The 21741-nt window shown below is 44.3% G+C and overlaps 2 protein-coding genes across 2 annotated transcripts; both read left to right on the top strand.

The window, feature by feature from the left end:
* The first annotated feature begins 6351 nt into the window (after positions 1-6351).
* Positions 6352-14311, top strand: e2f8 (E2F transcription factor 8). The gene is made up of 13 exons (XM_034527443.1): positions 6352-6693; positions 7787-8027; positions 8126-8279; positions 8771-9085; positions 9201-9362; positions 9737-9874; positions 9980-10186; positions 10288-10369; positions 10585-11092; positions 11252-11491; positions 11579-11717; positions 12441-12769; positions 13250-14311. The coding sequence occupies exons 2-13, from the start codon at positions 7857-7859 to the stop codon at positions 13418-13420; spliced, it is 2616 nt and encodes an 871-aa protein (XP_034383334.1). The 5' UTR covers positions 6352-6693; positions 7787-7856; the 3' UTR covers positions 13421-14311.
* A 2699-nt stretch (positions 14312-17010) lies between these two features.
* csrp3 (cysteine and glycine-rich protein 3 (cardiac LIM protein)) lies at positions 17011-21716 on the top strand. The gene is made up of 5 exons (XM_034561077.1): positions 17011-17122; positions 18975-19143; positions 19839-19968; positions 21203-21296; positions 21502-21716. Exons 1-5 carry the CDS (start codon positions 17011-17013, stop codon positions 21564-21566), a joined length of 570 nt encoding a protein of 189 aa, XP_034416968.1. The 3' UTR covers positions 21567-21716.
* The last annotated feature ends 25 nt before the right edge of the window (positions 21717-21741 follow it).

Here is a 21741-nt window from a genome sequence, read left to right as displayed (position 1 = left end):
TTGGTGGAGGTTTTCAAAAGCAGCTCCACACAATACAACCTTAATCCTTTCACGTCTCCAGCCGGACAATTCATGACACTAAAGATCCAAATCACAAGGAAGCCTCGTTCAATGAATGCCAGATGACTACAAATGTGCAGGTTTCAAAATCAGAGCGAAGTCTGTAGATTTGCTCAATCAAACACTGAACCAGCATGCACAATACGTCCCTGATTCTCCTCAAACGCTCTCTGCTTTCCCAAGAAGGTCTTTGATTGCTGCTCAATGCACATTAATAAATATATATAGAGCAGGGGGGTAAGAGAGTGAATCTAGTTTCTAGAAAAGGGAACAAAATCCAATTATCTCCTACATGCGGCGACTATCACCTATAGGATCTCGAACTCACGCAGCCCCGGTAACTGTCGGGGGGACGCTGAACCTTTGCTGCATGCCCGGGGTAATTCTCCAACAATGGGAGCACGCGTGTTACTACCTCAGTGCTTTCAATTTATTGAAGTCGTCTGATGTCCGTTAAGAGGGAAGGTGAGTATTGGCTCAGTCTGGCACAAGCTCCTCTTCCCCGGAGGGCGCCGAGCGTCTGGCCTCGTCTGCTCTCCGGTTGACGATGCGGCTGCAACCGAGGCTTCTAATAAAAATCTAGACGTTGTCGCTGCTGATAACTCATTGAGCACGCAAAGGAAAAACTCACTTTATGAATGGCACCGGGGTCGGTTACCGTAGCAACGTGCAAGACAATGCAGACCAAAAAGATATACATTGAATCCACTAGACACATTTAAAAACACGACAATAAAAAGCTTCAACTCCCTTCGCTGCTGCTTGTGTGTCACTTAGCATCCAGAGAGAAGGCGGGGAAACTGGAAAAACAGCAGCTGGGAATTTTGGTCACATCAATTAATATTCATGTTCTACATAATCCCAAGCGACTAATTTAACACACCTGATCAAATCAATAATTTACAGGAGGAGGACATAAAATAAACCAGAAAGAATCTGATCCCTGGCTCACCTGCAGTGTAGCAGAGGGAGTAAAGTCCACTTTGTAAGTACACTGTAAACAGAGCACTAAATGTATGGACGCTATAATCAGGAATTGGCAACCATTTCTTTGACCCTTTAGTTAACATCTGTGGCAACTACCTTTTTTTTTTTTTTTTTTAAATAACAAAATATGGACAGCGACAGCAACCCTAATGGGCTAATGGACGTCAGGACAAAGAAGGGATGCACGGATAAGACTGTTTCAGTCGCCATGGCGATCCTGAGTATCGTTCCAATATGAGTGATTAATCAAAAAGAGGTATGCCTTACTGTGTAGAAGTGACAAGGATCAATAATTCATCTTTAAGCCAATATCAGGCTTGACTTACACATTGCTTTCTTAACATTTTAAACCAAAATACAAATAAATACATAGATATAAATGTACTGAATTGTTATTTACTAAAATAAAGTTTTATACCAAATTGGCCCATTGTCGACCATATTGGATCCAGATATTTGAGTGATATTCGATAACAATATCGGTATCATGCATCTGACGCACAAGGGATATGTAAAGAACAACAACAACAGCTGCACTCTTATTTTGTTTACCAGGAATTGAGTGTGGATGATTCCAAGATTCAAATTCTGCACTTTATCAGACAAACACACGCACAATTTACGTCACATTTTCATTATAAAAAAGGTGACATAATTACATAGTAAGGAGCAACAAAAAATGACTACCAGTTTTCCACCTTCGGCAACCTAAAGATGACCTTTTAAATGTTAGTGTTGCGTCTCGTAGCGGTCAGTTTAAACAGGGTTCAGTGCAGGCGGGGAGAAGAAATTCAGTCCGACTCCGACATTAAGAAGAAGACTGAATCAGCACAGACATCTATTTACACGGTTGTCGCCTGGTGCCTCCGGCCCGGTGCATCACAACTGCACATCCTCAAGATATGTGCAAACCTTGTATCTCCCAAATGTCAACTCAACCAGAACTTCATCAAGAAAAGAAGCGTTTCTAAATGTATCTGATACGAAGTTGAGAGGGTTTGTACACCAAAGTAAGTTGTTTTTTTTTTTTAACTGACTAACCACGTAATCCTTCTGCTGAAGTCAAACAAAACACCCCCCCCCCCCTCCCCCAAAAAAAAAAGAAAAAATCGGGGGAAACTAGAGCTCTGAGTTTCGCATACGACAAAAGCACTACATCAACCTCGTGTGGAAAATGCAGAGCGAAGCTGAAATAGGTAAAATGAGTCACGGTATCAAGTACCCCATCAATCTTAACGCAGACCGCTGGAGTAATTCTACACAACCACAATGCTTCAAAGAAGACTTCACAGATGCCTCGGTGCTTTTCACCGAGCCTTTGGCTTTCGAATCAATCCGACGATGCGTCCTTTGACACCTGAGCGGGCACTCCTGATGAAGGTCGGGCTCGGTCACAATGCAGCGGCACCAAGTAAAAAGGTGTTCTTGTTTTTTGCAATGTGACAAAACTGTTTCGGACCTTTTCTTGTTGACGATTCAGAATCTAAAAATGTACAATATCAGAGACTTTTGGAGGTATTTAGAATATTTTTTTATCAAGTTGGGTACCAACAGTTTTGTTATGCTTATTGACCCTCCGATGCATCAACCTCTCCAGAAGCCACTGTCAACATTGAATCTCTACATTCAAAGATCGTCTGTAGATTTAAGGGGGATCAACTGTTAAAACTCACCTTTTTCTGGTCCTCCAAACCGTGCTGCACATGTTTCCTCCTGGTGTGCTGTTGTGGACTCGCCTCTGCTCCTGCCTCCATCTTTCCATAAGTGAGTGAGTACTCAGGCTCTCAACTCAGCTAGAATATCCAGCCTCTCAGGGAATGAAGGGAAACACCCGCTCAAAGTATTTAAGTCCCCTTCCCACTTGGTTCCCAGTGAGAAATGATGGGATAAAACAGTCTGTCCATCAACTATGCGTCTTCGAAAAGGTGAAACCCGATCTCTGGGAGGATCCGACCTCGGCCACGCGCTTCCTCTCAGTCATGTCGTCTCCTTGTGGTTTCTCTCTCTTGGTCCCGAGGGGCTAACCTGAAAGCAAAAAGCATCAGGGCGGAGAACGGGAACCGGAGATAACCAGGATGGTCCTCTCTCCCGAAAACCTCATCATCGCTGCCATGGAGATGTCACACCTGCGAGTGAGGAAGCGATCCTCATGATCCTCTCTCAACTGCCCGAGATTACATCTAAAAAAAAAAAAAAGGTTTCACTTTCTATGTAGCAAAAAGGAGTTGAGAAGGAGCATTCCACCAATGTAAGAAACAATAAATAAAAAAAGAATGTAAATAAATGTCCAGAGAAAAGCAGGTGTGTGTGTAAAGGCTCGTGTCACTCACAGTTCAGAGGTCACGTGTGGTATCCTATTGTGTCTAGAAAGAAAAACAGAGTTAAAGCATATTCAGTGTCATACAGACACCATAAATGAGCCATGTTCACACTAGATAAACCGCATCTGGTGAGAGAGAGAGATATTTAATTATTCCACAGTTCCTCCTTACTTGCAAAGTCTTCATGTTATGAGGTAAGCATATCTATTTGCATCTAGGAAATAGTTCATTCGTGGGACTGAATGACGAAAACAGGAGTTTACCTTTCGGGATGAAAAAAAACTCCAGTAATTAGCTGCAGGTGTGAGCTTTTAACGCCGAGAAAAAGGAAGGGGAAAAAAAACACTTATTCAAACAGAACTAGCTAACTTTGTTCATTTTTTTGGTGCTGCACAAACTTGCTAATAGAACCACGCGGTTCTTTGTAAGTTGGAGCAAACACTTCCGACACTTGAGGACCGAAACCAGCATTAAGTTAAGAGTTAGTAACCGAGGGTTTGAGCTGCTGCTGCTGCTGCTGCAGCAGCACTACAGCAGCATCGCGCGAGCCCCTCACAGACCGGCTTGCTGCGTTTTCGGAGCTTACTAAAATAAAAAAATTAAAATGTTTGCATTGAATTTAAGAGCAATGAATAAACCACGAGGACCCAAAACGGACGTTAAAGAGCAGGTATCTGTGGTCAGGAATGAGGCTCGGCCGGCACTTCTCTGTGTCTTACCTTTCCGGTGGAGATGGTCCCCGCCTCGTGCGTTATCGCCGCCCGTTCCTCTCTGCCTGCGAGCGGAGCAGCCAGGGTGCTGCGTTCACGCGCTGTCGGAAATATTGGCCTGTCACTTGTCATTTTGCGTTTTTTATTTTTTTATTTTTTTTCGGAAGCGAAATGGGTTTCCCTTCTTCTTTTTTTAAATCTTCTTTAAAAAAAAACTTTTTATTTTTACGAATGTGCTTTTAAGTGACTTCGAGTTAACGTGGCTTTAGGTTTGTATATTTTATTTGTGTGATGCTGTTACAGTGCTTTGGACTGTGTGACCTTGTTTTGCAACGTGCTTCATAAACAAAGTTTGTTGTTCTTATTATTTTAGAAACAAGGAGGTGGGGGGATTTCTCACTGTTGTTTGACAGTTTTCAGAGATGGGCCTAGCAGTAACACATCTCTTGAGCACAAGTTGTATGTAACCAACATAGATATTCCTTAGCTCAAAGTAAATGTCTCTACCATAGTTTTTTTTTTCAGCAAACTGGGTCCATTTATTTTTAGCAGATCCCTTTGACTCGCTGCACCTATACCCAATTGGAGCGGGTGGTCTCATTTACGAGGAGACACTGAAGGCAGCATCAGGGTCCCACTCGCTCGCTCTCTCTCTCTCACGACCGTAACATTACGTCACTGGATGCTTCGAGCTCCGCTGTTCTCTCTCAGCATCCTTGGAGTCGCCCGTCGGTTTCCATGGCGACTCCCATTAAGGAGGGCTCTACTGCCACCTAGCGGCGCAACGGGAGACGTGTCAGCCGTGTTCTGATCTGGAGTCAGGCACTATAACGAATCAATTAAATTAATCTGTCAGATAAGGCCTTAGTGCTGACTACCGTGAGATCATGATTATCCAGTTGACAATGTGGATCACATTAAGATTTAATATGCCCTGATTGTTTTTTTAGTTCAATTATTTAATTATTCAGTTAATTAGAATTTTTTTTTCTTTCTTCGCACTGTAGAAGGAATGGTCTGATTTAATGTTGTGTTTAATAGGAAGCAGTCTTTCCGAGGTGGTAAATTAAAATGAAGCATACTTAAATTAGAGCTGAAGTAATTAGTCGACATAGACAGAAAATAATAATCTTAAAACGTGTCAAATCATTTTTAAAGCATTAGATTCCTTTTTATGGGCGGGTTCCAGCGTCTCCAATCTGAGGTTGTTTTTTTTTCTTGTCTTATCTTCATTATAATAAACTAACTATAACTATATTTGGGTTTTGGATTGTTGATCAGATAAAACCAGACATTTGAAAAATGCCACCTATAGTGCTCTGGGATTATTCTACAAAATAATCAGCTGATCAGCAGAGCAAACATTCACTGAGTTGGCCCCCCCACCCCCAGGCCTCCAACACCTACCCCCTACCCTGCATTGTGTATTTGGCCTCCTGTCACTTCCATGTGTGCACACAGAAGATTTGTGGCAGCGTCATTCTTTGCACTGAGACTCTTAAACCAAACAAAAACTCCTTTGCTGGAATAACCTGTCAGCAGCAGCAGACCCTAACCCCCAGCAAGATCTCGGGGACCTGAATTACTTGATATTGTACTTTGGTGGAGAGAAATTCCCTCCAAAATTCCCCAAACTAAAAAACTACCAAAACATTGACATGCAGTATACACCGACATTTGTGGACCCTGTGGTTCTGGGTTGGTTGCTCATGTGGTGGGCAATGCTCCCCAGAGAATGAAGTGTCGGGTTGTGAACGGTGGCCTTGTTGGTTCCCTCTCATTTTCCCCCCAAAGGCCTCGCCACACTCGCATTTTCCAGCTCTTATTTTATGGAAATGTCCCAGAAACAAATCATGTAAGCACAACTTTATTAACGCAAACCGTGCACAGTTGCATTCGTGCATACTAACATGACGCACAATTACCAAACGGAGGAGCTAAAATGACACGTTTCGCCCCATCCAAGAGATACAGTACATGGGTTTAGAAAAACCTTACTGCCTTTTATCATGTACCCTAAAAACAGGAACAAATAAATAAAAATTTAAAAAAAAAAAATATATATATATATATATATATATATATATATATATATAGATACGTTTTCCTTTCAAACTGTGCTTATTGTTGTTATCATTGTCGTTTCACATTTAAAAAATAACTCATCGTAGAAATGTAAATCCCACTGGAGACGTAAAGGCGACGTGCATCCTGCCCCCCCCCCCACACCGGAAGGAAGTATACGTCGGGAGCGCGCTCGCTTGACGGGAGCGCGCATGCTCATACTGGGCGGGACCATATGCTGGCGGTCACGATGGTCACCCAAACTTTTCACATCTGTAGTAAAGTTGAACAGGAGGCCACTCCTCATTAGGAAAGGAGAGGAAGAAGAAACAAAACACAAGAACAGTTAGTTACAATTTAACTTTTTAGGTTTATTTTGTATTTTTGTTGCCTTGGATTCTATTCTCATATTAATAATCTATTTTTTTTTTTGTATCGCTCGGGTTTTATCTCTTTTTTTTTTTTTTGTGGGAAATATCTTAACGTTAGCTATATCCACAACATACCGTGAAGATGGGACGTTTCATCTGAGACGTGTTTCGCGGATTAGGGTAAGTTTGTGTTTTGTGTTTAGTTTGTCATTTAAATCCTAAAAAAAAGGATCATTTTTAAGTGAAGCTTTTCGTGTCGCTGTGTTGCCCGCCTTCTCTTTTCATAAACTGTTTCACTTGCCGACCACGTAACGTACGTTAACGCCTCCGGTGTCTTTATTTTATTTTTTCACAAAGCCGTGTATTAACATTTCTGGATGAACCGGTTTTTTTAAAACTGTTTGTTAACGTTAACGTTAGACGGCGGGGCGCCTGCTGCTGGCTACGTGACACAGACGCTATCTTTTAGTCGGGGAGGACAGAACAAATCACCGTATAAATGAAAAGCTTTCATTGTAGTAAAGACTCAGACTTTGGCCTGAAGCTTATCTCGGGTTTATTTTTATTTTTTTTGAGCGAGCTTTCGCTGTTACCGAACACACGTTCCGCGCCAAGGATTTCAAAAAACTGTTTACCCTGCGCGGGACGGGCTCTTTCCACTTCCTGTCTCCGCTGCCTCGCGCGGCGCTCCCATTGGCTGCTTCCGACGAAAAAAGGGCGGCACCGCCGGGTCCGTTGGGCGCCGGCGATTCGATGGAATGCACGTCAGTTACCGCCAATATAAATCTGGTTGTTTTGAATTAGATTTATATAACAAGTAATGGCGGGGGGGGGGGGGTAATCTAGCTAAACCAGCGGTACGTGCACAGTTTAGTTTATTGTTGTCTCAGTTTTTATTTTTATATATTTTTTTATTTCACTGAAGAAGCGGCAAAGGACGTTTCTCCGAAAATATGTAAGGAAAATAATGATCAACGTGTATTAACTTTAGTTAGGTTATCTTAAAAGAAATATGAATTCATGCTAATTAAAACAGAGGATAAACTAGTTAGTAGTAGTAGTAGTAGTAGTAGTAGAAAAGAAGGTTGAGTAACTAAGTTAATTGCTGCTTTTTTTCCTCTCAGAAATATCTTTTACTATTATGTCCTACCATCACATCTAAATCCATCACTATTAATGGATTTTCCGTAGGAAATTCCCATGCTAAGGTGGAAAGTGTACAGTGGCCGATCATGCATATCCTAATCATTGTCTCTTTTTTTTTTCTGACTAGGATGGTGGCTTTGTTGCAGCCCAGGTTTTGGTAAATAATCCAAGGAAGTCATCTGCAGAACCAGCTCACCATGGGTCCCCTCACCACACCTAAAAAAGGAAGGGAAGCGGGTTCCGTCGACCCCTGGACGCCGACCTCCAACCTTAAAATGCTCATCAGTGCCGCTAGTCCTGACATCAGGAACCGAGAGAAGGAGCTGTGCATGGACAACGACGACCGGGACGGTCTCGACGCTTCACAGGTACAGAAGAAAAAGAAACTCATGAACATGCGGTGGACGCTTGCTTATAAGCCGAGGTGTTCAAAGGGATACGTTTCTTCTCTTTTCTCTTCCCGTAGGACACTGAAAATGGAGAAGAGTTGGAGAAAATGATCAGCAGGAAGGAGAAGAGTCTGGGTTTGCTCTGTCATAAGTTCCTCGCCCGCTACCCTGATTACCCAAACCCTGCCCTGAACAACGACATCTGCCTGGACGATGTGGCCACTGAGCTCAGTAGGTTTTGTTTGTCACCTATTTGTTGGAGAGGATTAAGAGATAAGATCACAAACAATGCCAGATATTAGGACGGCAGCTAATAGTTACTTCAATTACTCTATAATCTCTGTAAATTGGGGTTTTTTTGGTACATATTGGCCATCAGAAGTTACCGCAGCCTAAACATTTATGAATAACTGTCGTAAATATGTAATAAAAGGTTTCAACGTACATTTAGTTTAATGATTAATCTTCACAATAACTGCAGTACTGATATTATAATTAGTAGGTGTTTCAAGATATATCAGTAACTTCAACCAGACCATCAAAATGAAAATGCACCAACAAATCAGATTTTCAAAAATGTTTCGCATTGATCGTGAATTTAAAGTCTAGTTTATTCTCGTATACGCAAATACGTATATTATTTAAATTCACACTGTGTGTATTTCCGTACCGTTTGTCATACCAGCTCAGTTATTAACCTGATTTCTTTTCTGTCCGCACAGGCGTAGAGCGCCGGCGCATCTACGACATCATGAACGTGCTGGAGAGTCTGCATATGGTGAGCCGCTCGGCCAAGAACCGCTACACGTGGCACGGCCGGACCAAACTGGCCCAGACACTGGCCATTTTGAAGCAGGTGGGCGAGGATCAGCGGTACGGCCAGCAGATGCTGCACATCCGGCAGCGTCTCCTGGACAAGGAGTTTGACCTCGACGGGGAGGAGAAGGAGAACGAGGAGGCGGCGAAGCTGGAGAGCGGGGAGCAGGGACAGAAGGAGCTCTTCTTCGTGGAGCTGCCGGGAGTCGAGTTCAAAGCGGGTGAGAAACTGTCGATATATTTAAAATTATTTATATTTCTAAAATAGTCCACAACATTTATGTCCATGCTTTGTGACGCAGTAATCTGATATATATTTTCCTTTCTGTTTTCAAGCCTCCGTTAACAGTCGGAAGGACAAATCGCTGAGGGTGATGAGCCAGAAGTTTGTCATGCTCTTCCTGGTGTCGGATCCTCGCGTGGTCAGTCTGGACGTGGCCGCCAAGATCCTGATCGGAGAGGACCAGGGCGCAGATCAAGACAAGAACAAGTTCAAGAGTGAGTGCAGAGCCTGCTCCATACGGAGGGTTTATTTAATTAGTTCTCAGGGTCGTAGTAAAAAGATGCTGGTGTTGGTTTTTAGAACTTTTTACGTTAGACGAGTTCTTTCAGTGCCGGCAGGTTCAAATAGTCTCTACGGTGTATCGGTGTTGGATCCCACACGTCATTTGAATGTGTGGAAGATGCAGATGCAGTTACAAAGTTACCACATTAAAGTCAGTATTATTAATATCGCACAATTACTGCACTCCCTACATTCCAAATGTAGCCATACCCACACGGCATATTCATGCATTTTTCCAGATTTATATCCCGTCTCTCTGTATCTGCAGGTGATAATCTTGTTGTGTTTCGTTTCCCGTGTTTTGCAGCCAAAGTGCGGCGGCTGTACGATATTGCGAATGTGCTGCGCAGCCTGAAACTCATCGAGAAAGTCCACGTGACAGAAATGAGGGGCAGGAAACCGGCCTTTGAATGGGTCGGCCCCGACGAATTCCCACAAGTCAAAGGTATCGCAGATCTCTTCTCTCCCATCCCCATTTACTTATTATTCACATTTTAATTTGTAATAAGTTGAAATATATATTATTATCTCCTATTACCTCTTGTTTCAGACCTGGAGAGCTCCACTTCCGAGTGCGCAACCGCGAAGAAAAGTGTTCTGGAGTCCCGAGCGTCTGTCGACAACTGCGCCAAGAAGCTATTTTCCTCGCCCGGGGCCAAACGCGGCTTCACCCGGCACCCCTCGCTCATAAAGCTGGCCAAGAGCATTCAGGACGACCGGCGGAAGATCAATTCTGCCCCCAGCAGTCCTGCCAGGAGTGAGTAAAGAAGAAGTCTCTCCGGGGCGATGGCTACTTGTCTGGTGTACGTTTGTGACTAGTGTGATGACCGTCAACTCTTTTCTTTTTTTTGTCGCCAGGCGATTCATCAACCGCGTCCTCCCGAAACAAAATGGCCCAACTCGCTGCTATTTGTAAGCTCGAGCTCGACCAGAAGTCACGGTGAGTTTGGATCCGTTTGTACTGTTTTGAACTAAACTGGTTGTCCATTAATGATGGAGTGTTTTTAAAAGGCTTTGTAATTTTGCTGTGGCTACCACAAACCGATTGGTTGAATTTGTCGATTGGGCGTCTAGAACCTTTTTTTCCGTTTGTGAGAACCAAACTACAGGTTCAGATCTCTAGATCGTTAAATGAGAGTCCGGCTTCTGTTTCAGGATCAGAGTTGAGGCTTCAAAGCCCGCTGCTGCCGCTGAGGCCGACACTGCTGCTACGAGACGAGAGACGCCCTCCGTTTCGATGGAGCCGCCTCAGGCACTGTTACTAACTCCAACCCCGGAGACGATCGTCCACCTCACGCCCAACACGCCGCTGGCGGCCCTGCCCCCGGGCTCCGTCGCCTACATCCCCACCCAGTGTTCGCCCCTGATCCCCGTCCTGCTGCAACAGCAGCAGCACCGGGGTGGCATGCCCTACGCCGTGTACTTGCAGTCTTCTTCCCCGCGGCCGACCTCTCTGGTCAGGCCGCAGCCGACCAGCCTCGCCGTGCGCTCTATGACCTTTGAGGACAAGGCCGGGCAGAGCCCCACGGGCCAGTGTGCAGCCATGAGCCTGCCGGCCTTCAGGGCGTCGGACGTCAGCCCGCTGGTGCTCAAACGGTTGCTTTTAGATTCGGCTTTAGAGAGCAGCCCCTCGAAGGCCAAGAGGGCCGACCCCAGCTGTAAGGTAAACCACAAACCTACATTCATCTTACCCATCTGATTTGATTAAAGGGATGTTGCTAAATAAAAACATCAATGTACAGACGATGATGGAAAATCTCTTTTTTTTTTAAAATAATGTTTGTTAAGCAGTTATTTATTTACCCCCTCTTCCCTCCTGTAGGAAACGTCTCCAAAGCTGTGTGAGATCCTGCAGGCCCGCCTGAAGGCTCGCCAGCTCTCGAGCCGGCCCTCGCCCCGGGCCCTCCACCTGGACCCGGAGTTTGTCAACACCCCCGCCGGCGCCGTAGCCCATCAGACACTAGCGCAGACCCTGGAGACCTTCCTGGACAGAGAGGACAGCGAGAACGGATTAACGGCCGTCAGAGTCGTTCCGCTCACGCCGGGACACCTCCACGCCGAGGTAAACGCACGAAAAAGACGCAGCGCCGGCTCGGTGAGCGGCTCGGCGGTTCAGTTTATGTGACGTTTGTTTTTCTGCCCCGTCCAGACTTTAGTACCGGCCGGGTACCTGATCCCAATCTCTCAGCAGTCGCTCATCAGCTACAATTCAGCAATTCAAGATTCAGGGAGAGAAAGCAACAAGGCCTCAACTCCCACTTACAACATCTACCAAACGCCAACTGCAGGTAAACGCATCATGAAATGTGCACCTAGATTTAGTCTTGTAATCACACCATTGTGGGACATTTATTTGATTACTCCTTTAGTCATCATTTCAATCAATTTGTCTGACCAAAGTACAATAATAAAAATAAATGCGCAAATCCTCACAATTGATCACTTAAAACCATATACAATTAATATATTAAAACAATTGATTAATCATCAAATTTGTTGTTTTGATAAATGTTCTATGGTTAAACTAATCGTCTATAAATGGACAAATGTGTGTTTTTCTTTTTCTGCCTAGTTTAGTGAGTTGCTTTTAGGTCTTTTGATTTTCATAAGTCTTAGTAGTTGTTTTTGTTATTAATTAATTAATATATATAAAATAAAATTAAAAGTCTGCACGAGACATTTTTCTTAAGACAATGGGGGAGAAATTTAATATTTTCTATAACATGAATGCAAGTTACTGTATAGATCCTTTACTGTATTGTAAGGGATTCAGGAAGTAACCCGGCCTTATGAGCGACTATTGAATTGCCTCGTCTGAAAATCAATTTTTCCTTTCTTTTTTTAAATGTGGAAAATTGCAGCAAAATCGGTGTAAAAGTATCCCTTTTTATAGTTGTGTGTTTTCAATAGCGCAAAATAAACTTGCTAATAACTAGATGTATAGGTAAATTAGAGTGTCTGTCTATACAATTATTATTATTTTTTTACCGGTTTTATTTTGTCATGCACAGGCTCCAGACCCGCCCTCGCCCAGGAGATCACGCCCATCAGCCTTCGTTTTCACAAACCCGCCGCGGCCACCTCGCCGCACGCCATCCAGCAGGGCCACCGCCTCCACAGCCCCAGTCCCGCCATCCTAAACTTCACCCTGCAGAACCTGGGCCTGATCTCCAGCCCGGGAAACGCTTTCGCCGCCCTCCCGACTCCAGAGTGCGTCAACACCCTGCCCAGCCCGCTGGCTCTGCAGCAGAGAGGCATGGTGTTCATCAAACCGGTGTCCCCCGTGCCGGTCCAGCAGCCGGTTTCAGGGCAACCGATGGCCCTGTTCAGTGTACAGCAGGTAAAAAAAAAAAAAAACAACAATAACGCCACTGCTTTTGATTATAAAATGACCAACAAAAACAGCCGAGTGGTGGCCGATCAATCTGTGAATCTACCTTCGACCTGTAAAATGAAAGCAGCTGTGTAATGTCTTCTGAGAAGAGTTTTGGAAACACTCGGTAAAGTAACTATTTGGTGATTTTTGGATCGTCAACAACCCCGTAGATACACATCTTAGGCATTTATAGTCTACAAGACGTCAGGAGCTTTTCCACATTTAGCTTTTGAACCAATATAATGTTTTTAAAGGCTCAGTTCACACAAACATTAGTGAACTGGGGCCAGTTCGACAGTTTGGTTTTGAGTTATCTGCATCGGGCAAACCTCAAACCTCTCTTTTTTTTAGTTTTCACGAGGACTCTCGGCTTTTAGATCTGGTTGAACTCGTCCTTTTTACGATTTAGAAGACTAACCAAAAGATTGTCTGTCTCTCTTCCAGCCTCTGATGACCACCCCCAAAGGCACGGGGCTCCCCCAGCAAAGCTTCTTCCACACGCCGGTCCCCGGCTCCCCGCTGGCTGCCATGGTAACCACCACCGGCGGACACCTGGCCCCCAAAACTGTTTACATCCCTCAGAGGAAGCTGGACGTCGCCACTGAGGACTCCTGAGGGGAAACCCATGTGATGACTGTGTACATTATGGATTTTGTGGGTGGGTGACTGTCTTTCAAAAAAACAAAAAAAAACATTTCTGTTTTGAGCCTTTCAAGTATTCATTACCTCCTGAATATTTCACCGCCTTCGTTCTGGACCCAGCCAGCTCTAAAAGTAGCTGCCATGCAGACCGTGGTTGTGGCCGCGTGGACAGATATCCAATAAAGCTCTCCGGGCACTCGTGAACACTGTCGTCATGCCGACCGTGATGCTGGTAGAAAAGAACCACGTCGCCATGACCTAATGGAGGAGAATTTATTTTCTTGTTGATTCTTTTGTGATTTCTGTTAATGTGGGTGATTGCAAACGCCAATTTTCCTTTTTTTTTAATTTTCAAATTACCAAGAGAACAAAAATCAGTGCTGTAAAGACCGAAAGACGGTTTTGATTGGGCACATTGTCGATTGATCATTGACTTTTGCACAAAATATACATGTTAACTGTTACCCCTGTTTAAAAAAAAAAAATGAATTTAAGAATGTGTGTGTGTGATTCTAAGATTAATGAAATGAGTTTAATTTATATGGAAATCACCTTTTGTTTTCTGATGTCTTGCTAAATGTAAAATGCTAATTCAATTTTAATACATTTTTTTTTCTATGAACACGGTGTGATGTTGGTCTGTTATTCGTGCAGTGGTTCTCAACCTTTTTCCAGTGATGTATGAAATATTTTCTCCTAACCAGCGCAAAGTATTGGTTTAAAAAAAAAAAAAAAAAAGTCGTAATGCACAGTGCTGTGCCATAAGTGTCTGATTTAATATACAATATATATACACAATTGAGTTTATGAACGTACACTTATATTTTATTGAATATTTATTAAATAAATAAATTTTTGAATGGATGCTAATTTTAAATATCTTTTGCAAATCTTGTATGAAAATAGGTAAAACATTTCCTATTGTTTCAAATTGCTTGTTTTGACCAACAGTTGCTCAACCAATCGATGAATAGTTTCAGCCCAAAGCGATGATCCTGAATAATGTTGTGTGTTCACAACTCGTCAACAAAAAAAAAAAAGATCACTTATTGTCGGTGTGATGGTGCCCTGAAGCGTTTTCTTGTAAACAAACTAAAGTTCACTTTTGTGTTGCTCACTGAAACGCATCATGTGTAACTTTGAGCTTTAACAAAGTCTTTTGAACATTAAAGTGTGTAAACGTGTTCTAGTAGAACCCCCCAAATATCAGTGATGTCATGCTCTATTGGGTGGTTGTGATTGTCTCTCTGGGACTCGGCAGCTGACGGGAGACAATGACTCGAGCTTCTCTTTAAGCCGTGAAGCTGAACTCTCCGGTTTCACCGGCGGTCGTGTTACTCGAGAGGCCGATAACCGTCAGGCGGTTCCCATATCTTCCACTTGTAATTAAAACAAAGACGCAGGTTTTACTCGCCTGATAGATCAAACTGATTTTACATTTTGTTTCATTTCATGGAATCCCTGAAATAATCTGAGATTTTCGCGGAACCAGCTGGTTTCCTCATCTGGCCGCCTACGTGATTTGAATGTGGCATGAAATATCTTAAAATGGCCACCATGAAGAAGTTTCTCAAACTTTCTTGTTTTTCTGGGGACCCACCTTTTAAATATGCATTACGGTAGAGTTAACAGTCTTTTTTTCCTTATCGGTAAAACAAAAGGAAACCTCAGATTGGATTTGATGTCATAAGGAGGCTTCAAGCCGAAGTGTCTCAAAACTTGCATTCTCTCCACTGACCAGCAGGGGGCAAGTCCTATCGTATAGAAGCCTATGAGAAAATGATTTATTCCCTCAGTAAACATTGTGAACATGAGTTCATGGACTCAATCTCTAGTTTCAAGTCTTCTTCAATACAGCACGTATTGAAGAATGCTTTAGAGCGGGCTTACTGTGATTGACAGATCGCGGCCGCTAGCTAAGCCGTATACGGCGTCTCTTCGTCACTCCTCATTCCAAATATGAAAACTCTCCTTCATTAGTTGCGAAAACAACATGTCGAGGGCCGTGAAATCGACGAAACTCGAGGCTTCACGAACGATACGAACATTGAGGCTCCCTCGTGTGGCTCAAAGGTGTACTGCGGATGTAAAAGAAAAACAGGATGAGGGGACCTTAATAAAACCTCCCGTGTTACCGCCTAAGTAACAACATGGCCTCTCCTCTCGGGGTCAACCTGCAGGCCGAACTTTAACATTCGCCCGATGAGCATTACAGAGTCCCAAATGGCTTCACATTCAGATGTGCATCGTCAGTCACATGCTTTGAGCTCCCATCGTTTACCCCATAATCCTCCAACATACCATGCGGACGGCTCAGCCTGCGATGTCCGGGAACAAATGTGGCGGTGGCTAATGCTCGGGCCTCTTTCGGCCTGTGATGAAGGGTCAGAGGGCTCTGCTCTGTCACAAGTTATTTTTAGGGGGGGGGGGGGGATATTTTCATCGAGGCGTCACCGGTGCACTGCGGGGGATGGAGAGATGGACGGTATTTAAGCCGCCCGGGGGGGAGAGTTCAGGACCAGAGCACACACACGCACACACACACACACACACACACACACACACACGCTTGGATTCAAGGTAAGGACTCATTTCTGTTGGTTGTGAAGCTTCCTGTTTGTAGTTTAGTGGTTTATTACATCACATGACTCATTTTTGTTGAATTACGATGGTCCCTTTTTCTTTTTTTTACACTAACCCTAAACGTCAGATGTGAGATTTATGATTTGTCTCACAAGGGAAATAAATCAGACATTTCCAGTAGTGTTTTTTCGGCTTTTGGTCTGTTTTCTCAGTAAAGCCTCGGCTCCGAGAATATCACATACCAGACCTGTGAGGTGATATGGGGCAGGAATTGGAATGTCACACAGCAGGCCGGGCGGCGCAGAGAACCATGATTTGAGGGGTTTGATTGATCCCGGTAACGTCTAACGTTTCAACTCTCGAGTCCTGTGTTGCCCACGGTTACGTTATTCAGTCTAGTGTCACGTCTGATAAGTAAACATGGAGCTTAATCCCGGATCAAATGGACGTTGGAGGGTGTTGAATATTTTGTGTGAAAGGAATTGTAATGGTGTGTTAAATGTATGTTATTTGTCTTGTTTTTTTGTGTCTTTGTTGATGTTTCAAGCTGCTGGGATGCGAGAAACATTCTGACTTGATCTGATATAATGTATCATCATCATCATCATCATCATTTGGGATTTATTTTTGCTGTACTACTTTCGGGGGTCTCTGCACTGGATGTCATCTGCTGACCACGAACCTCCTGGTGCAGATTTATTATTTCCAATACTCAAAACAACTTGTGGACCACTCAATGAAAACAAAATAAGATAATTAAAAAAATTAAAAAATTTAAAAAAAGGGAATTGGATTTATAATTTTTTATCAATTGTAAATATCAAAACCCATAACATGCAGGAAGGTCCTGGCTCATCCTCATTGCAACCTCTTACGAACGAATATTTAGACTATTTTAAGATGTTAAGACTAGAGCTTAAACGTTCAGTCGATTAATGAAAAAAAAGTCATTTGTTGGAATCTTTTTGTTTTTCCGTAAGATGCCAAACTGGGGAGGAGGCACCAAGTGTGCGGCCTGTGAGAAGACGGTGTACCACGCAGAGGAGATCCAGTGCAACGGGAGGAGCTTCCACAAGACCTGCTTCCTCTGCAGTGAGCACCTGGTTTCTGTCTTCTGTCATGGTGGTGCAGCACAGAGGGAGTGTCATGGTGGTGCAGCACAGAGGGAGTGTCATGGTGGTGCAGCACAGAGGAGTGTCATGGTGGTGCAGCATAGAGGAGTGTCATGGTGGTGCAGCACAGAGGGAGTGTCATGGTGGTGCAGCACAGAGGAGTGTCATGGTGGTGCAGCATAGAGGAGTGTCATGGTGGTGCAGCACAGAGGGAGTGTCATGGTGGTGCAGCACAGAGGAGTGTCATGGTGGTGCAGCACAGAGGAGTGTCATGGTGGTGCAGCACAGAGGGAGTGTCATGGTGGTGCAGCACAGAGGGAGTGTCATGGTGGTGCAGCATAGAGGAGTGTCATGGTGGTGCAGCACAGAGGGAGTGTCATGGTGGTGCAGCACAGAGGAGTGTCATGGTGGTGCAGCACAGAGGAGTGTCATGGTGGTGCAGCACAGAGGGAGTGTCATGGTGGTGCAGCACAGAGGAGTGTCATGGTGGTGCAGCATAGAGGAGTGTCATGGTGGTGCAGCACAGAGGAGTGTCATGGTGGTGCAGCACAGAGGAGTGTCATGGTGGTGCAGCACAGAGGGAGTGTCATGGTGGTGCAGCACAGAGGAGTGTCATGGTGGTGCAGCATAGAGGAGTGTCATGGTGGTGCTGCACAGAGGGGGAGTGTCATGGTGGTGCAGCACAGAGGGGGAGTGTCATGGTGGTGCAGCACAGAGGGGGAGTGTCATGGTGGTGCAGCACGGCGGAGTGTCATGGTGGATCAGTAGAAGGTGGTTTCACAAAGTCCCTGAGAGTCTCATTTGCTTTTTGTTGACACTTTTTCGGACCGGGAAGTCTATCTGTATTCGTTTGTAGTAAAGAGTCCAGTTTTTGTGGGTTTATTTTCTTTGTTTTACTTTTGTTATTTATTCCTTTGCTTTAATTTTCATCTCTTCTGCTCAATGTTGGGTTTTTTTTTTTCCTGGCCTATTATTTTTCCTTTCTTTTCTTTTTTGCTCCATTTGATCTTTTATCCTTTTCTTTCTTCATCTCTTTGCCCTGTGTTTGTCAAATAGCCTCCTTCCTTCGTTTCCTCCTTGCTTTTGTTCTTGGCTTACTTCCTTCGTCCATTCTTTACGTTCTTTCTTGCTTCCTATTTCCTGTATCGATTCCTCCTTCCTACGTTTCATCCTTGCTTTTGTTCTTCGCTACCTCCTTCCTTCATTCTTTACGAGTTTTCTTGCTCCCTGTGCCCTCTAGCGATTGCTTCTTTTTGCTTTTAACACCTCTGTTTGTTTCTTCTTGCCACATTTCATCTTTCTTTCCACTCTATGCACATCCTCTACTCTTCCTCCTCCACCTATTCTTCCTGCTGCTGCTGCTGCTCTTTAATGTTTACAGGTGGTCAACAAGCACTGGCCACACACTCTACAGCAATTTCTCATATTTTCTCTTAAATTTTTTTTTAAAAAAGCCCTTTTTTCCCCTCTTCACGTAACAATGTGTTGTGGTAGTTGAATCGACGGCCCTGAGAGGAGCTCCTCCCTCTCCTCCTGTTTGACCCTCTCCAGCTGGTTGGGGGTGGGGTGGGGGTGGCCCCAAAAGGCCTCCGCGATGAGCTAAACCATCACGCTAAGTGTTCGTCTTTTCTCGAACATTCACCTCGCACTCTCCCCTCTTCCCGCAAATAGAAACACAAGACATCCGACTGTTGACTGATACAAGCGGCTACGTGGGAGCTTTATTTAACCACCACGACACTCCCCGGTCTGGGCAAACTGAATCCATTCCACTCGGCCGACAGCTGGTCGAAAAAAAATGTGTCAAAAACATTTGTGTTTCTTTCACACAGTGGGCTGCAGAAAAGGGCTGGACAGCACCACGGTCGCGGCGCACGAGTCTGAGATTTACTGCAAGTCCTGCTACGGCAAGAACTACGGGCCGAAAGGCTACGGATACGGGCAAGGAGCCGGGGCTCTGAACTCGGACCCCCCTCGACGCGGGGTCCTGAAGGCTCAAGAGTAGGTGCTCACGCCGCTGCTAGAGACACAAGTCTGCCCAGTTACCTCTGTAGCGGTCTGGAGCCGCGGAGGTAGTTTTATGTGCGGAGGATTTAATATACACCCCCAACCTTTAATTACTGTCTTTCAAACTAATTAATTCTGCCGTCCTCCAGCATGATGACGGTTCCTCTCTTAACACGTGTTTGTGGTTCTACAATAAAAACATTGTCAGGGTGTAAATATAGCCAAAGTGTCCCATGATGTGTTTACTGCCCTTATAGAGAGGTTTCCACTCTGGCACGAGGGAGATTCTGGGGCGGGGGGGGGGAAACTAAATTGTGATTATTTAAAAATAATAAATACATAAAAGCATATTGGCTGGTACAAACGTTTGGTGACGCTGCTTTTAGCTTCTGCTAAAGTTATAATTCTTTCGCATTATTAAATATGAATTTATAGTGTTACATATTTTTACGCTATGCTTTTATTATTTATAGTAATTTTACATGTAATTTATTTAGTGAGTATTTTTCTTTACTTCATCTGGCTTGCATGAGTCTCTTTATCTTTTCTCCATTTTCGTCTCCGTGGTGACCAGCGAAGCACTTTGAATTGCATTTGATTGATTGATTGGTTTTCATGAAAGGTGCTCTATAAATAAAGCTTTGATTCATTGATGTCAACGAACACTTTTTTTTTTTCTTCTTTTCTAGGCCTAAACCACGACCAGGTTCCTCAAACTCTAATGAAAACACATCTTCCCCGAAGTTCGGATGTTCAGACCGCTGCCCTCGCTGCTCCAAGGCCGTCTTCGCAGCGGAGAAGGTGATGGGAGCCGGGAAGGTAAGGAGGGGGGGGGGGGGTAATTTAGATTTTAATTCGTCTATTTTACCTGTTATCAAACCTATCCTCTCTAAATCATCCGTTTTGTTCCCCCCCCCCGTCTTCAACAATGTGCTCTTAGAGCCCCAAAAAAGTAGTGTAACAATAGAATGAGGTCCCAAGGGCAAAGCTTTCCCACAAATATAGAGACACACTAAACTCTGTGGCGAAGTCTCTCTCGTCGAACCGAGTCGGGAGGAGAGAGAGTCCTCTTGTGGGACCACAGGAGTCCTCTTGTGGGACCACACGAGTCCTCTTGTGGGACCACAGGAGTCCTCTTGTGGGACCACACGAGGCCTCATGTGATCCCACAGGCCGACGAGCCGAGTGAGGAGCCGGGCGAGTGCTGAAGACAAGCCAGAGAGAGGAGGGCAGGGATTAACAACAGCTGTGTGCCATCAGAGGCTATATTCACATGGTAACCATAACAAAAGAAGTCTGGCACCCGAAACTGTTCAGAGACGAACATTAAAATACCAACAACAACGACAACACAAAAACCTGCCTGACAGACAGTCAAGGGCCCGAGAACATAAATCCTTGTGACTTGAATGACCTTGTGACCTTTCCCGTGGTCACGTGACATCTCACTCCCGTCTCCTTCAATTGAAGCTCAGACGATGGAAAAAGATTCTCCGGTTCTCCGGTTCTGATCTCCAGGCCTCAACGTTTAGTTCCCTTCATTAAATTTGATATGGACGTCACAGTGGATTCAGAACGATCACATATATATATTTATGCACACGGACCAGATGCACCGAGTTTAGTGTTTGCAGTGAAACAACCGATTTACAACAGCTATGAGATATAAATCACAAATACACACAATAACACATATTCATCCACAAAGTACAGGTGTGCCTTCGGGGTTTTAGCCATGATTGAATACCACGATTAAAAACACATAACTTGTGTTTTGCTCCTAACAGAGAAGACAGATCGTCCAGATGAGTTATTATTATTCTTGCTTCTCTCCGCATCGTCACGCAGCTGGGCCACAAACTGAAGCGTCGCCCCCATACACCGTTAATCATTTGTGATTGCTCATGTTTTTTCTTCTTCTTCTGGGCCCCTCGTTCGGATTGAATGTTAGATTTAGCTTCATTTGTCTTCATTAATGTTATTATTCATATCTTAATAATTGTGTGTGTGTGTGTGTGTGTGTGTGTGTGCGTGTGTGTGTGTGTGTGTGTAGCCCTGGCATAGAACCTGTTTCCGCTGCGCCCTGTGTGGGAAAAGCCTGGAGTCGACAACAGTGACGGACAAGGAGGGAGAGCTGTACTGTAAAGGTACACACACACACACACACACACACACACACACATGCACACGCACACGTTCAGGTCACTGCATTGAACTTGGAAAGAAAATGTTGGTCATAAACATGGAAAAGCAGCAGCAACACACACAGAGATCATATCAGAAAACAAAATCAAAAGTTTATTTTATTTTTACCTCAGCGTTGTTGTTGTTGTTTTTTTACTTTCTTTGCAGTTTGCTACGCCAAACACTTCGGGCCAAAGGGATTTGGGCTGGGGAACGCCGCCATGTTGGATTAATGACAGGAAACTCTTCTGGTTTTAAACTCTTCGCTGTGTTTACACGGCAGCTTTTTACCCCGTTCCCTTTGACCCTGGAGGACGTTTTTGTAATAGATGACGGACGTCATAACAATAACATATTGGGCATCACAATCATGGGCACATGGGTAAAAGATTATGGTTCATTGTGAGT

The sequence above is a fragment of the Cyclopterus lumpus genome, chromosome 3 (assembly GCF_009769545.1).
Source record: "Cyclopterus lumpus isolate fCycLum1 chromosome 3, fCycLum1.pri, whole genome shotgun sequence".
NCBI classification, from domain to species: Eukaryota; Metazoa; Chordata; class Actinopteri; order Perciformes; family Cyclopteridae; genus Cyclopterus; species Cyclopterus lumpus.
This window is presented reverse-complemented; position numbering and strand designations above follow the sequence as displayed.

Excerpts from the sequence above, each read along its gene's own strand:
- e2f8 (XM_034527443.1), top strand. The coding sequence starts at position 7,857 with ATGGGTCCCCTCACCACACCTAAAAAAGGAAGGGAAGCGGGTTCCGTC. Across the intron at positions 9,363-9,736 it reads AGACAAGAACAAGTTCAAGA|CCAAAGTGCGGCGGCTGTAC; the intron begins GTGAGTGCAGAG and ends CGTGTTTTGCAG. Across the intron at positions 12,770-13,249 it reads CCCTGTTCAGTGTACAGCAG|CCTCTGATGACCACCCCCAA; the intron begins GTAAAAAAAAAA and ends TCTCTCTTCCAG.
- csrp3 (XM_034561077.1), top strand. The coding sequence starts at position 17,011 with ATGCCAAACTGGGGAGGAGGCACCAAGTGTGCGGCCTGTGAGAAGACG. Across the intron at positions 19,144-19,838 it reads GGGGTCCTGAAGGCTCAAGA|GCCTAAACCACGACCAGGTT; the intron begins GTAGGTGCTCAC and ends CTTCTTTTCTAG. Across the intron at positions 21,297-21,501 it reads GGGAGAGCTGTACTGTAAAG|TTTGCTACGCCAAACACTTC; the intron begins GTACACACACAC and ends CTTTCTTTGCAG.